The 15,525-nt window shown below is 49.9% G+C and overlaps 1 protein-coding gene and 1 non-coding gene across 2 annotated transcripts in view; one reads left to right on the top strand and one right to left on the bottom strand.

The window, feature by feature from the left end:
* EMILIN2 (elastin microfibril interfacer 2) overlaps nt 1-15,525 on the bottom strand; it is a 46,336-nt gene that overhangs the window by 11,997 nt on the left and 18,814 nt on the right. The window contains exons 3-4 of the mRNA XM_032467341.1: nt 13,620-13,795; nt 6,805-8,733 (exon numbers count right to left, since the gene is read on the bottom strand). Coding sequence (XP_032323232.1) covers nt 6,805-8,733; nt 13,620-13,795 — 2,105 coding nt within the window. The remainder of the gene's footprint in view (nt 1-6,804; nt 8,734-13,619; nt 13,796-15,525) is intronic.
* On the top strand, nt 11,513-11,618 carry LOC116659686. The gene has a single exon (XR_004315055.1). It is a non-coding gene; the product is annotated as a U6 spliceosomal RNA (small nuclear RNA).

A 15,525-nucleotide genomic window follows, 5' to 3' on the forward strand; every position in this document is an offset into this window, starting at 1 on the left:
GACCAGACGCTGCAACTATACAAGGATTTTATTTTATTTTTCAAGATTAAATTTAAATTTGGGGGGAGGGGCAATTAGGTTTTTTTTTTAACAGAGGTACTCAGGATTGAACCCAGGACCTAGTACATGTTAAGCACGCACGCTACCACTGAGCTATACCCTCCCCCTCCATGCGAGTATTTTAAAGACGTCAATCAAGATTTCTGACTTTAAAATAATACATCCAAATGCTGACATTCAGCATGCTAAGTGGATGGACTGCCACGCTGCACCGCAAAGCCACTCAGTTCCTGGGAAAGGCCCTGCACCATCCCTGACGAGGTGTGAAATACGCCCGACTCCTCAGGAAGGTCCCAGAAACCATGGTTCCTGCACTGAGTGGGGACAGGGTGGGCTGGGGCCCCACAGGAAGGCCAGGGTCAGAGAGGACAGGAGTCTGCCCTCTAAGTGGAGGACACGCAGGCCTGTAAAACGATTCTTAGGGCTGGGGAGACAATCTGCAGAAATCCTGCCTTGTTCTCCTAACAGAGGACGGGAGATGTGTGTTCACAGGAATGGTTCTGTCTGAGCAAACAGCAGTCGAAATGCTGCGTTGGTTTTGGTTGGAACAAAGAGGACAAATGGTCAAGCTCGTCCAAGGAGCGCTATGTGGTTACATCACAGAAGGGCCCGTACTGACTCCTGCTCAAGAGAACAAAGACTGCGAGCCCAGCCAGGAAAAGGAGTCCAGACATGACCCCACTGAAGCCCTGTGGAATCAGGCCGACCAGGGGAAACGCCTGCGTTTCTGAAAAGTACAACGCAGAGAACACGGCAGCCGAGGTTCAGCTCTGGGCGCGCGTTAACGACGGTGGCAGTGAATATGGAACATAATTCACTGTCACTGAACCCTAGAGGGGCCAGTCTGAACATGAGCATCACTGGGGACTTTTTTTTTTTTGTAGAAATTCACAAGCTGACTCTGAAATGGAAATGGAAATGCAGAGGACCTACCTGAGTTTAAGACAGTTGTTAAGACCACTTGTAACAGTCAAGACGCAAGGAGACACACGTCAGTAATGAATGGTGGAGTCCATCTGTGGACACGCACATCCCAGTCACGCTTTCGTGGGTGGTACTGTGTCCAAGTTGGGGTTTTATTCTCTCTCCTCACCGTCCTCCCGCCCCTGCTTCCCTCTGGGCACAGCGGCCCCAGTGCTGCCTGTGAGGTGGCCTTCCTTCCATTTCGGAGACCAGAGCTAGCGGGTTTTTGTCTTAATTACAAATTTCTGGATCTCACCTCCTTCTTGCTGAGCAAAAATCTCCTGAGCAAGCCTGGAGTAAATCTTTCTTTAAAGCTCGCAGAAGATTCTGCACGCAGTTAGGATAGAGCCTGATTCCCGGAACCCCGCAGTTCTGAAGACAAGGTTAAGACGGAGGAAAGCAGCTGCTACTCCCCCCCAACTGGAGAGCGTCACAGAACCCAGGTGCTCTTGGCAGGTACTGTCTGAGCCAGTGTGGTCTGAGTGGACGCGGTTCATTTAGCCTTGATGTATTTATAAGACTCTAACTTACTCTCTCAGGCTCTCGTGGGCTGAAACTGGCCCCCCAACTCAGTGGATTTCAAGCGGCCAACAGCGTCGTAATACTGGCATCAAGCCACTCTTCCCTGGCCAGACTCTACAGTTAGACACTTATTTGAAAAATCTGCTTTTTCATTCTCACAGCACAGCTTAGGTTAAGCAACTTTATAAAAACGGAATTCTTAAATCTGTAACACTCTTAAGTGAAACATTATTAATTATACATCATATATAATTATATAGATTAATTATAATTCAAGTACTCATGAGAAACTGCCCTGAGACACGAACAGAAGGGAGGGGGAGATCTGAAGAAGGAAGCCACACAGTTGTCACTGGCGGGGCTGGCACAACGCTGTGGCATCCCGGCGGGCACAGGCGGAGGGGAGGAGAGCCTCCCTGATGCACAGACGCGTCCTCTGCCCCCATCTCTGCTCGGCGGGAGCCCAGGTTTCCCCTTCTGTCCCACCTGCAACAGGTACAGCATGGACTGGGGTCTGGCCGGGCATGGCATCCAGGTCCGACAGGGAAGGCTAGGACCGGAGGCGGGGAAGCAGGCTCTGCCTTCACCCCCTGGGGGCAGCCCTGGAGCTGCCAGAACAGCAACTTCCTCCCCCACAACCTCAGTGGCGGTGAGACTGGGCCACTGGGGGCTAAAGGAAAGGCCAGGGTGCTGGTGAGAAAAGTGTGAAGGACCAGCGCCCCCGCCCAGCTGTGAAAACGAGAGCAGGTGCGTGAGGCACAGAGGCCGAGCCCCTGTGGCCACATCACAGGGAAGAACAAAGGACTGAGCTTCCGCCTGGTCGCACAGAACCTAGTTTATTCCCAAGTGCTGAGTTTCTCATCAGCAAAAGTATTTGACCGTGAATCCTGAATGCTGGGGAGGGGAGATTTCTAGGCTCTTTAGACTTTATACCTGACCCCCCCAATTTGGAAAAGAAAAACAAAGGGCTTTCTAGAACATTCTGCAGAGCAGCCAGAAACCCCACACCCAGGGCTCCCATCCCACATCTGAGGTACAGACAAGCCCACTCTCAAGGCCTGGGGGCTTGTAGGAAAGGAGAGAGAGAGAAGGTCATCCAGGAGCGGAGTGACCACCGATCGTGGGGGCAGAGGGTCAGAACAGCAGGTGCCACTGAGTGACCACCAAGCCCCAGGCGTTATGTAACACTCCACCACTTAGGAGGGCTAGTCCTCATACTAACTGCTTAGGTGTTACTACGTTATTATCTTCAATTAATAGATGCCAAAAGTGAGGCATTAAGTAGATAAATAACTTGTCCAAAGTCACAGAGAATGTGTGAAGTAGCTGGGACTGCAAATAATAATTACTTTCTGGCTCAAAATTCTCCCATAGTTTCTCATGGCACTCAAAATCCAAATCCTTTATCACAGCCTATAAAATCCCACCTGACCTGGTTCCCACCCCTTGACCTCACCGCCTAGGACTTTCCCCCTTGTTCACAGATGTGATCTAACTGGCATTCTGAGTTTTCAAACAGAACAGACACATTCCCACCTCAGGGCCTTTGAACCTGCTGTTCCCTCTGCCTGGAACACTTTTCCCTCAGATCCCGGCAGGGCTCGCTCCCTCATCTTATTCATGTCTCTGCTCAAATGTCATCTCCACTGAGCACCCCTCCCTGATCTCTCATGTAAAGTACAAAGTCCCCTGTTCTCTTTCACTCCCCTCTGGTCCACCTTTCCCCACCCACTGAGCACCAGCTGAAATTAGAGCTTTGTTTGCCTGGCTGTGCATTCACTGTGTTCTTCCCCTCTAGACCCTAAGATCCCCGAGGGCTGAAACTCCAGCACCAGGACATGACTCAGTAAGTGTCTGCTGAATGAATGACTGTACAGTCGAAGGAGTGGGGGGGGGCGTGTGGGGCCCAGGGGAGGGGCGTCACACCCACGTCACAGAGCTGAAGGTTGTGAAAATGCAGGGCTCTTCACCTTTTAGAAGCTAAGCACCTCTCTGAGTCCTAGATGAAAGTCACAGGCCTTTTGTCCAAAAAAGTAACTGAGCATTTGTATATAGTCTCAAGAATCTCTCTTACACCTGGCAAAGGACATCGGTGCCCACGGGAGGGAGACAGAGAGACCTGGATCTAGTCGAGCATCCGCTGAAGCCCCTTCCGCTCCCCGCGGGTCGCTTCCTGGCTAAGCCCGACCCCCTCCTGGTGCTTCCCAAGGAAAGAACGGCCTCTGTGCAAGAGGCAGTGGACCAAGTAGAAACAGGAGGGTCTGCGTCCCTGGACCAGCAGCCAGGTTTCCGGTGACTACATCCTGCATCTCAGCTCTGGACCTTGGCTCATGGTGGGAGACGTAATGACTGTGCCTCTGACACACACAAGCCTCGTCACCCTCAGGAGTGACTTGCTTTGACCAATGGAACATGGCAGAAGGGAGCCCATGCCGGCTCTGGGCCTAGCCTGGAAGGGGTCGGCAGCTCCTGCTTCTGCTGTGTAGTAAGTCTGCCGCCCGGGGACCACCACACTGTGAGGAAGCCCAAGTAAGTGAGTCACATGATTCACGAGAGCAAGAGTGACCATGGGGAGGAACCCTGAGTCCCCACGTCTTCCTGGACCGTCCAGTCCAGCCAGGCCTAACTGCCTCCAATCACAGCTGAGTGAGTGACTCAAGCTGACGCCAAACAGAGCGGAAGAACTGCCAAGCCAAGCCCTGCCCGAGTCCCTGACCCACACAATAATGGAAAAGGATACATCTTTGTTGTTTTAAGCCACCAAGATTTGGGGCAGGCTGTCACACAGCAAGAGATAACAAATCCATTCACAAAATTCCCTTCCTGCTTCTCTGAACCCTGCCCATCCGTCAGTATTATCTCTAGGAACACCTCCTTCCAGAAGTTCCCTCATCACTACACCTCACTCTTCACCCCACCAGCTCAGAACTCTCAACCGACCCGACCTTGAAGGCTCGGCTCAGGGCTCTCTCCTCTGGGAAGACCTCCCTGACTTCCACTGCGGCCGTGGGTGCTTCTCTGCATGCCCAGTGCGCCTGTGCACACCCCATTCCCGTGACCATCTGTCTGCTTGTTTCCCCTAAGACTGTCATTGTCACGTACATTGTCACTGTCCCATACGCCAGGCACACAAGCTCATTACTCCCAACAACACGGGCTCAGTAAGATGCTATGAACTGAAAGCACCCTGCACCACTCATCGGGGTCACACACTGTGTCCTATGCTCTCTGCAGACCTATGTGTGTCTTCACCACTGTGGATGGAAATGCCTTTAGGGGGATGGTCGGGCCACTGGCCTCCGCACCCCTCACAGAGCTCAGAAATGTACTGCTGACTCCGACGTGGTGACGGACCTGAACTCCAGACTTGCCCACGGACCTCAGGGACTTGGTCCCGGATCCCCTAGACCTGGATGTTCTGCAGGGATGGACAGACTCTACCTGTTTATTTTTGACTCTTTTCAGTCAATGAAATTCTCCAAAGTCCACACAGTCTACATTCACAACGGTGAACTCATTCCCGAAGGATCATCTTTCGGAAGCCACTCTCTTTAAAGGCATCCACCTCCTGCTCCTGCTTCCACAGACAAGCGTGGAAGCGTGAACACAGCTTCCCACGCTGCCTGGGAGTCGCAAATCAGCTGGAAATATCTGCGTTCAATCTGTTGTTATAAAGCACAGTCCAGACGGCACTGTCACCACGGGGACAATCCCTCTGTGACTACACACACAGTCCCATGACCTTTACCCCACATTCCAGAGATAGGACTTACAAGGGCCTGGGGGGGGGGGGTGCTATAAATAGTGGGGTGGGCCTGGGTAACCCTTATCTACAAGCTCCTGATCTCGGGGAACGTCCAAAGCACTTTCCCACCTGGGAGGCCGGGCCAGGGCTCGCCTGCCTCTCCTGCTCCGGGCTGCATGTCTCGGCTGGGACCTGACCCTAAATCCTATAGGCTCACACAGGCCATGAAATTGCATCAACACATCAGGGCCTTTGTCACCTGGAGCTGGGCCAGATGGAAAGGTGATAAAGGCCAAAAAGGAAGACGAGGGAGAGAAAACAGGGAGAGGACAGGTCAGGAAGTGGGTCCTTCCAGGCACACAGCTGGCCCTCCACACGTCCTTATGGAGCCAGGGGGTCTGCGTTCAACTCTGGGAGACACGAGGAGATGTGTGCCGGACTGGGGACAATTTCTCCTGCCTCCACCACTTCCCAGCTGTGCGACCTTGGACACACTCCCCCTCGGGAGAGCAGTGTGCCCTCCCCATGAGGTGGCTGTGGGGCTTGGAGACATGTCTCTGAAGGGACTGGTGTACTGCCGGTATACAGAAGGTGCTCAATAAATGTGAGCTCCCTGCTCATCTCTCCCCGCCTCCATTAGAAGGGGCTGGCTCAGTACTGAGGCTACCCCAGCTGCATACAAGAGCAGCGCTGCCCCTCTGGGACGAAGTGCTGAGCCCCCAAGAACCAGATTAACTTGAATTATGTCACTCAGTTCTACCAAGGGACCATTCATTCATTCAGCTCATTCATTCATCCAGCAAACATCTGTTGAGTGATGTGTAGCAAGCCTTGGCCTGAGCACAACTGATGAGTGTCCTTGTTCTGGGCACGATGGGGCTTTAAACAATGCCCCTGCAGGGCTTCTGCCCATGGTCCTGTCTCTGTTTTTGGACAGGACATGACAGCCTTCTAACTGCCATCACCTAGGCCCTAGATTTTAGGGACTAGGAAGTGGCCCACGGATGATGACGACAAAGATTATAATGACACCAGCAAACAAAAACCGATGCTTGTAGAGAGGAGAATACAGACGCATTCAGGAGACCCCCTGAGGGGAAGACGGGATAACACATCCACCGCGCCAGGCTCTTATGCCAACAATCTGACCCCAAGTCTAAGCTCACCATCCTGATGGCACAGATCAACCCTCTGCCATCTACCTGCACTGAAGGACCACTTTTCCTTTCATATTTTCAATTTATTGTAGGCTGATACTTCGCAAAATGCACAGATCACGTGCCTGAATTCTATGTTGATGTCAAGCTATTTTCAAAGTTCCTAAATATTTATTCTCGTTGTTGGTATCTATCTCGTTGCTACCCAGCACCAAACAACTCACACACTGGCTCCCATCCAGGAAGCACACCTAGGGTAGCAGTGATGAAGTTCAGCGCATCCCACAAACCATCACACTCCAGCATAATACAGATTGCAGACAAACACAAGCAGTGGCATTGTCAAGACCCACTTACTTTCTGATGGTTGAAATTTGATCAGATCTTGCAGGTCGGTAGAGATCTGGAAAACGTGGCTGTAGAACTGCTGGACAGAGTTCCTCAGGCCGGCGATGTCCCTGGAGTGTGCCCGCAGCGTCCCGTTCATCTGCCTGACGCAAGTCCACAGGCTGCTGACGTGCTTGTTCAGTCCTTCCTCGATCTTCTGAAGGCTCCCGGCGACGGAGTCCAGTTTGCTGCACGTCTTCTCCATGTGAGACACTCTGTCCTCCACCACGGAGACCTCCCTCTGGACCTCGTGCGTCTTCTCCTTACAAGTGTCCAGCTCAGCGAGGACCTGGCTCCGCAGCCTCTGCCACCCCTCGTCCAGCGGGCCGCAGCAGGGTGCCGGGGGGCCCCGGGCAGATGGGAGGGTCTCCTCCAGTCTCTCCGGCTCACCCCCCTTAGAACACCCCCCAAATCCAGCGTTGCTGCCTCCTGTACAACCGCTCAGCTCCTTCTGAAGATGCCTCATGTGGTCTTCTGTGTAGTTGAGTTGAGAGTAAAGGAGACTAAAATCCCGTTGAAGGTTCTGGATGCTCCGTTCAGTTTCCTGAAACTTCCCGTGCATCGTGTCATTTAGAGGTTTCAAAAGGCTCAAGCTGTCCCCCGCTGTCTGGCCTTCTCCATTGTGTAGAGCATCGTCTACCCCGTGAGGCTGTCTCTGGAAGCTCTGCAGGCAGAGGTCCTCGACAGCCTGCACTTTGTCCTTCAGGTGGTTTAACTCCATCAGGACCTGTCCGTGCCCAGCCCCCTGTGCCCCTGGCGGGGCCGGCGCAGGGCCGGCGAGCTCTGCACCGGAGCTGTTGGCCGCCTCCAGCAGCACGCTCCCCAGGCGCTCCTCCAAAGACTGGATCTTCTGATTGAGAAGTTGCTTCAAGTCACCCACCTCCCCATTAATGGTCCCCCGAAGGGTCTCCTCAATGTAAAAGCAGTGTTCCTCCTCGTTCTTCTCAGTCACATTGATCCTTGCGTCCAGTTCATTCCACCTTGCATCAAAGTCCACGTCTGGCTCCGGAACTATGAGGCGGTCAAACTCATTGTCCAGACGTCCGTTCAGCATTCTGGTGGCTTCGGCAACTCTTTCAATTTTCTGGTCTAACACCTTGATCTGCTGCCCAAAGTCACCATTCTTTGTGCCATCACAGCAATTTGCCCGGGCTGACGGGTCCTGTACTCGGGCTCGGAGGTTGTTTATTTCTTTTCGCAGGCTCGTCTCCTTCTCTCCTATAAGCTCAACCACTCCCAGGTGGCTGCTCCCATAGTCATCACACTGCTGCTGGAGCACAGCCAGCTTGTACTCACACGAGTTCTTCAGGTCGGCCAGCTTTCTGTCCATCCCCTCCATGAGCTCCTCCCTCAGCGCATCAATCTTACTGTCCACATAGGCTTGGTAGAGCTCATTGGTCGTCATGGTGACTATAGGGCCCTGGGCAGCCTCCTGGAGCTGTCTGAGCCGCCCTTCATAACCCTTCACTTTCCCATCCAGCTCTTCCAGCTTGTCACTCTTGGTCTTCAGAGCATCCTTGACTTCAGCCAATTCAGACTGGATGTCCTTCATGCCAGAGTCCCTATTGTGGAGGACACCGGGAAGCTGGATCGTTTCTGGTTCTTCACCAATGGCACTGTCTGGCACGGGCTGGGGGTGCAGATTACTGAGCCATGATGCCAGCATTTTGCTGGCATCGTCCTGAATGGCGTGTCTGAGGTTTTCATTCACCCCGGCAATGGAAGACTGGAGATCAGTAACTGTCCTTGTGAGTCGGAGAACCTTCTCCTCGAGCGCCTGGATTTTCTTTTCCTGAAGTTCTTGGGGCCCCTGTTTTGGATCTACCGTCCGACTTGGTTCCGCCGCAGGGGTTGGTGACAGCGTCTTCTTAGGCTCTGAGACCTGGCTCGGTTCATTGTCTGTTACAAAGAAAGAGTTGGACATGACTTAACATTTTCTACCTTTATCGAGTTTCTGCAAAGCCAGTAAACAGGGTACTCACAGACCACACTGAAACCTCCACTTACAGCTCCCCTCCCACCGCAGGTCACTACATTGGTAGAGTGGAAAAGATGTGGGCTTAAGTCAAAAGACCCCTGGTGGTGTTCAGGCTCTACTGTTTACAGCCTGCCCTTGAGCAACTTAATTCCCTTCTGTGAACTATAATCCCTGCATCTACGAAACAGAGGGACTGTCTTCCCTCTTTGGGTGGTTAAGAGAATATTTCCATGGCATGTAATAGATACTCAATGGTCTCTTTCACCCTGAAGGGAAATAATCTTTATTTACTTTATCATATGAACACATCATTCCCACATTAGGGACCTGCAGCTGCACCCTGATGGTTGACCGCATTCCGTAAAACCACAAGAAGCCACTGAGATCCACCCATTAGCTGCCGGGTGGTATTACATCACATGAGCAGCAAGTCATCCTCCACGCAGCTCCTAAGTGTTCTCCTTCTCTTTGTAGCATCCCTGTGCTAAAGGAGTCTCACAGACCTTGTTTAGCGCCGTCATGCAGTTGGGGAAACTAAACGCAAAAGAGAAATAAAGCAGCAGATTCTACTGGTGTCTCCTAAGGACAGAGCCCTGTGGCCCCTACGCAGTAAGATTCACTAAGTCAAAGAATACAAACACTGAATTTTTGATAATCCTACCTTGAGAAATATACCTCCAAGGAAATGGTTCAAAAGAAAAAAATTACTATGAAATAATTGTGATGAGTCTTACAATGAAAATAAACTGATAGATAGAGAGAGATAAATTAAACAAAAAGGAGGTTATTGAAACAAGAGACAACAGGAGAATAAGCAGGAAACCATGCCCTTGAACGCAACAGACGCATGGAATACGAGAAAGCACGTGACATCGGCAAGCCTGCGGACCACACTGAGACCTACCCCATCAGGTGGGAAAGGCCACACACAACATAGGTTACAACGAAATAAAATGCACCACAAAGCACTGGCACCCCGACAAACACTGCAAGTATATTGAGAATGTTGTGGATATTTGAATTAAAAGTTCATTGTTTTTCCCTCCTCTAACCTTTTGCACACAATCATAGCAACAGCTATTATTCAGTAAAATCAGTTTAGTGGTAAAACCAAGACTGGAATTCAGATGTCCAAACTCCCATGCAGAAAACTAGAAAGAACACCTTATATTCCGTACTGAAGAATGTATTTTATCTCAGGGTACTAGGAAAAAAAAAAAAAAAAACATTGTTGAATCACATACAAATGAAATGCTGCTCTGAGAAACGGAAATTTTTTTAAAAAGGGCAGAAGAAGCGGGGAGGATCCAGATGTAAGGAAATCCTTTTCTCCTATACTACTGGTGACTCTGAGAATTGCTACAACTTTCTGGAAGGATAACTTGGCCAGTGTATCAAAATACTCAGAATCCTTTTGACTCTGCAGTTACACTTTTAGAAATTTATTCTAGTAAATAATAAAGATGAATCCAAACATTTAACAGGAAAAAATACTTATTCAAGTATTACCTATAATGAAAAATGGCAAAAAGCCTAAGTGGTCAGTGGCAGGGGACTGTGTCCAAACAACCACACTCCCTGAAGTCATTAAACGATACCATAGAATATTTAATAAGGTGGAGGGAGAGGGCAGAGCTCAGTGGTAGAGCACGTGCTTAGCATGCACAACGTCCTGGGTTGGATCCCTAGTACCTTCATTAAAATTAATAGTGATAAATAAATAAACACATAAACCTAATTGCTTCCCTCCCCTCAAAACAACAACAACAAAAAAGAATATTTAATGATGGAGGTTTGTTCCGTATAAATAGTTAAAAAGTAAGTTCCCCAAACAGTATGTTGCTCCTTATAGTGACAGATTGAGGATAAGCACTTCCTTTCATTCTCTTCTGAAATCCCAATAAAAAAACAACCAAAATGCCAATCAAGTCACACGTAAAAAACTGAGAATCAGAACGGTTTTGGAGTTTTTCAAGTGTACTGGAAGCTAGAAGAAGGTTGAGCCACTCTTTCAAAATTCTAAAGGAAAATTATTTCAAACCTAGAATTCTGAAGCTAGAGACAACATGTTTTCAGGCTGTAAAACTTCAGAAAGTTTATGCCCCGTGCAATCCTCTCATGAAACCACTGGAAGATCTGCTTCACTGAAGCAAGGGAGTAAGTCAAGAAAGAGCAGGGGGACAGGAGCAGGCAGTGGATGGGAGAGAAGTCAGGCAAGATCACGGCAGGGGCGGGGCAGCTGCGAACAAGGACAAGCAGGTGACCAGTCCGCGGGGAGGGGGAGATGAGAAGGCACCAGGAGACATTTCTTCAAGAAATTGATGTCTCTGGACACAACGAGGGGACATTTAGATAACCAGGGAGAGTTTGGGTTGAAATAGAGATAAAAACGTAGAAAACCAAGCAAAGGAAAACATAACTATTAACTCAAGAGAAATCCAAAAGCTGTGTAGGAAAGGCAGTACATCCGCAGTACACTCCAGGGCTCAGCTGTAGACATCACCTGCATAACCGCTACAACGGAAACAGGAACTTCTGAGCAGGTAAAAACACGGGATAACTGAAGGGAAAGGACGGTGGTACAGGAGCCCCGTCTGTGTTTGCAAGTAGATGAAAGGGAGTTAAATCCTCACCTTCCACAATGAGAAGTCAAGAGACATGGAGGTAAATTCCAAAGGACCGTCTGAAGAGTTAAAAGCGGTGCTCGCTTCAGCACACGTATACTAAAACTGGACTGGCACAGAGAAGGTTAGCGTGGCCCCTGCACAAGGATGGCACACACCTTTGTGAGGCATTCCATATTTTTAAGCAATGTAAGTGTCCATAAACAGGTGAGTGGATAAAGAAGATGTGGTGTCTATATGCAATGGGATACTACTCAGCCATAAAACAATGAAATTTTGCCCTTTGTAACAGTATGGGTGGATCTGGAAGGTATTATGCTTAGTGAAATAAGTCAGATCGAGAAAGACAAATATCCTATGTTATCACTTTTATGTGGAATTTAAAAAATAAAACAAACGAATGTATATAACAGAATAGAAACAAACTCACAGAGGTAGAGAACAAACTAGTGGTTACCAGTGGGGAGAGGGAAGGGGGAACGGGGATTAAGAGGCACAAACTGTTATGTATAAAATACATAAGCAATAAGGATGTATTGTACAGCACAGGGAAATATAGCCATTATTTTGCAATAACTTTAAATGAAGTATAATCTGTAAAAGTATTGAATCACTATGTTGTACACCTATCATTAATATTGTAAATCAACTATACTCAATTAAAAAAAAATGTTAAGAGTTTAAAGTAATTACCCCTGGGAAGGGAGGTGGGGGAGAAAGGGAATCCCTGCTTATCCTAACAGTGCTTATAAAACTATCCAACTCATTAAACTACACATGTGTTTGAAGTTTTGTAAAATGAAAACTAAACTAAACTAAACAGAGATAAGCTATCTACTGTGATCCAGCAGACCCCTCCGTGTCCCCATCACCGCGCCTGCCACGATCTGCTGTAAGCACTTGTCTCATATTAGCCTCCCGGGAGGTCGGGGGCTGTGCCTGCCTTGGGCCTCTCTTTTCTCAAGTGCCCAGTACAGAGCCTGCAGAGAGAGAGCTTGATGACTATCTGTGGGACGAATGAATGAATTTTTCTTTAACGAGATGTCTGTGCAGCTGTAGAGAAGACGTACTGTTCTATAGTAAAATGTTAACAGTGGCGAGATTAAGTGTTCTTAAACATTTTTCCTGTATTTTATAAACATTCTTTAATTGATATGCATTACTTTTGTAATAAAAATTATTTTAAAATCTGTCTTACAGACAATATTGGGAAACACCACTAGTTTCAGAATTGAAAACATCTCCGGGGAAAATATAATCATTTAAAGACAACTCAAACATCTAGCTCATAGGGAAACCTAGGTTGCATCATTCTCACTAAACTTTAAAAAGGGGAAAAATAAATACAAATAAAAAGAGGAAAGATAAACTGAGGTAGGATAAAATGTGAAGACATTTTTATCCATAAAAATCAGTCTCTTAATATCACACTTAAAGGCAAAGGTGGAAATTACCATTGCTTTCTAAGCTATTTACTGAGTTTGTGCTACTTCACTTAAAAAAGAAAAAAATTGTAAGGGGGGGGGGGTACAGCTTAGTGGTAGAGTGTGTGCTCAGCATGCACAAGGTCCTGGGTTTAATTCCCAGCACCTCCATTTAAATAAATGGATAAATAAACCTAATTACCTTCCCCAACCCCAAAAAAGAAATATGCTTAAAAGGTTTAATTAAAAACAGTGGGGAAAACAGACGAAAAACAAATCAGAAGCAAATTTAAGAGCCACCTCACCGGACACTTTTTTAGCTTTGCAGCCATCTCACCCTGAACAGAATGAGAAGGATTTCATTTACCTCTTCTTTAGAAAACAATGTGAGCTCCTCCAGATTCAGGTTTACGGGAGCCTGGAGGTGAGGAGCAAAGTAAAAGCAAGCCCAGCATCCTTACGTCATTACACCTGGCTCTTCCATCTGTGCCTCAGGCCGCAGAAGGCCGAAACCAGCAGCAGCTCCTCCTCTGAGGCCTTGGCTGTCACAACAAGGCGGCCCTAACAAAGCGGCTTCCTTTTTAAAAGTTCCTCTTGCTACCGCTTCAGCACATGAATGCGGGTGCCCCGTGTGTCTACCGCAGGCATACATGCGCACTGTCGGCAGGCCCCGGAAAGCGCTGCACTGTAATAACTCCTGACTCCCGGAGTGCGGAGGAGGTGGCGGCCGCGCACGGCAGAGCCCGGGTAAGCGGTCACCTGTGGCTTTCTTCATGCTGTTCCGAGGCCGAGCGGGCGTGGGGCGGGGGGTCCTCTCCGGGTCTCTGGGACCTTCTTGGCAGTCTCCCCCTCTGAAGCCAGGGCAGCACCTCCACTCCAACTGGGTCACCGTCTTGTACCTGGTGACGTATCTGGGTCTGACGCTCACACGGTACCTGCCAAAGGAAAGGGTGGCATCTCTACCGGCTACTGTTGCAAACACCCCTGGCCCTCCTGGCACTGGCCCTGAATGAAGAGGACCCAGATCACTGCTAGCTCCAGGCTGACCTGGCAGGGCCATGGTCTCCCTCAGTCCAGCCCTGATCCCCTGGGGTTCAGCCAAAATCAGACCAGCCCTTTCCCCCATCTCTGAAAGAGACCTGCACCCAGCTTCCCCCAGCTAAAGGCTGGGGAATCAGACAGAAAAACTTGGCCCCACGACTCTCATTGGATGCGGACATTTTCCACAAACCGAGCTTTTATTTCACTGACAAACTCCTGTTCTACAATCCGCTGCTTTGTGGAGACTTTTTTCAGGGTAAGTCAGGACCATTTGTTTTGTGTTTTAGAGAAACATCCCTGGTGCCCTGCCTCCCACGCCCCCGGGGTGTTCATCTCAGCCCCATCCTCCCAACTCCGCAAAGGGAGCAGCGAGCCTTTGGAGACACACCTCACACTGTTCAGATCTTTTTAAGATGCTCTGGTCCATACGGCTAATGACAGAAATAAGGAAGCAGAGCTGGAACCACTCAAAACCCCCATTAGGGGGAGAAGGCATAGCTCAGTGGTAGAGCGCATACTTAGCATGCACAGGGTCCTGGGTTCAACCCCTGCTACCTCCATTTAAAAAAAAAAAATCTCACTCAAAAACCCTCTTTAAAGTGCACGTTCCCTGATGCACTTGCCTATCACACTGGGATCCAAGCAACAAGCTGGGACTGGACCTCGGCCCAGAATAGAGAGCGACAGTCCAGTGCCCCTGGGCACTGAGAGGGCCAGGCCGGGAGTTCACAGCCACAGGCAGGGGCCCTGCTCAGGGCAGAGGTGAGCCGGCTCCCCGGGCTCCCCAGCTCCCGTTTCAGACTGCGGACTGTGGCTCGCCTGAACCTCTCTACTTTCTCTTCATTCTCAACACTAGCACCAGCATCTGGCCTCCTTTTGGGGATCAATTCCCTGAAAGAAATGGGCTTTGCATCACATCCCCAGGGTTGCTGTGTGCGGCTCAGGGCAGGCAGGGAGCAGCTGCTGGGGGCCTCGCACCCACCAAGCGACTCCATGGCAGGCACCAGTCTCGTGCAAGGGGAGTTCAAAGTTAGATTCCTGAGAAAATTACACATGGCTAAATGGAATGGCCTCTTGCACCCTCCCTGAGGGTCCGAACCCTGACCCCTAAAACCCCACTCGCCAGGAACTCCTCCACCAGGACAGGCAGGCGACCCTTCAGAATTCCCAGCGTTGGCTCCCAACGCCTCCCTGCAACCCCGGTCTCCTGGGTCACTGAGGGCAGTGGGTCTCAAGCTGGACCATGCATCAGAATCGCCAGGGAACCGTGACAAGACCCAGGCTTGGGTCCCACCCTCAGAGGCTCTGATTTAATTGGTTGGTGGTGTGGCCTGGGCAGGCGGATTTTGAGAAGCTGGGGTGGGAGCCTTTTTAAGGAAAACTGAAGAGAAAGCCCAGTAAGTAAAGCAGAAGCGCTGCTCGAGGGCCAGGGGCACAGCAGGTGCAAGGCCCTCACTCTCTCGGTCCCGCCACATCCCCCGTCAAGGCCCCACCATGTACATCTTCCTCTTTTCACAGAGGAGGAAACGGGCTCACAGAGGTTAAGTGGCCTCTCCAAGTTCCAAAGGTCAGGGAGGGCCAGGGCTGGACATTAAACCTGTGTTCTCCCCTGAACCCCACATGG

This window comes from Camelus ferus, chromosome 24, assembly GCF_009834535.1.
Source record: "Camelus ferus isolate YT-003-E chromosome 24, BCGSAC_Cfer_1.0, whole genome shotgun sequence".
NCBI classification, from domain to species: domain Eukaryota; kingdom Metazoa; phylum Chordata; class Mammalia; order Artiodactyla; family Camelidae; genus Camelus; species Camelus ferus.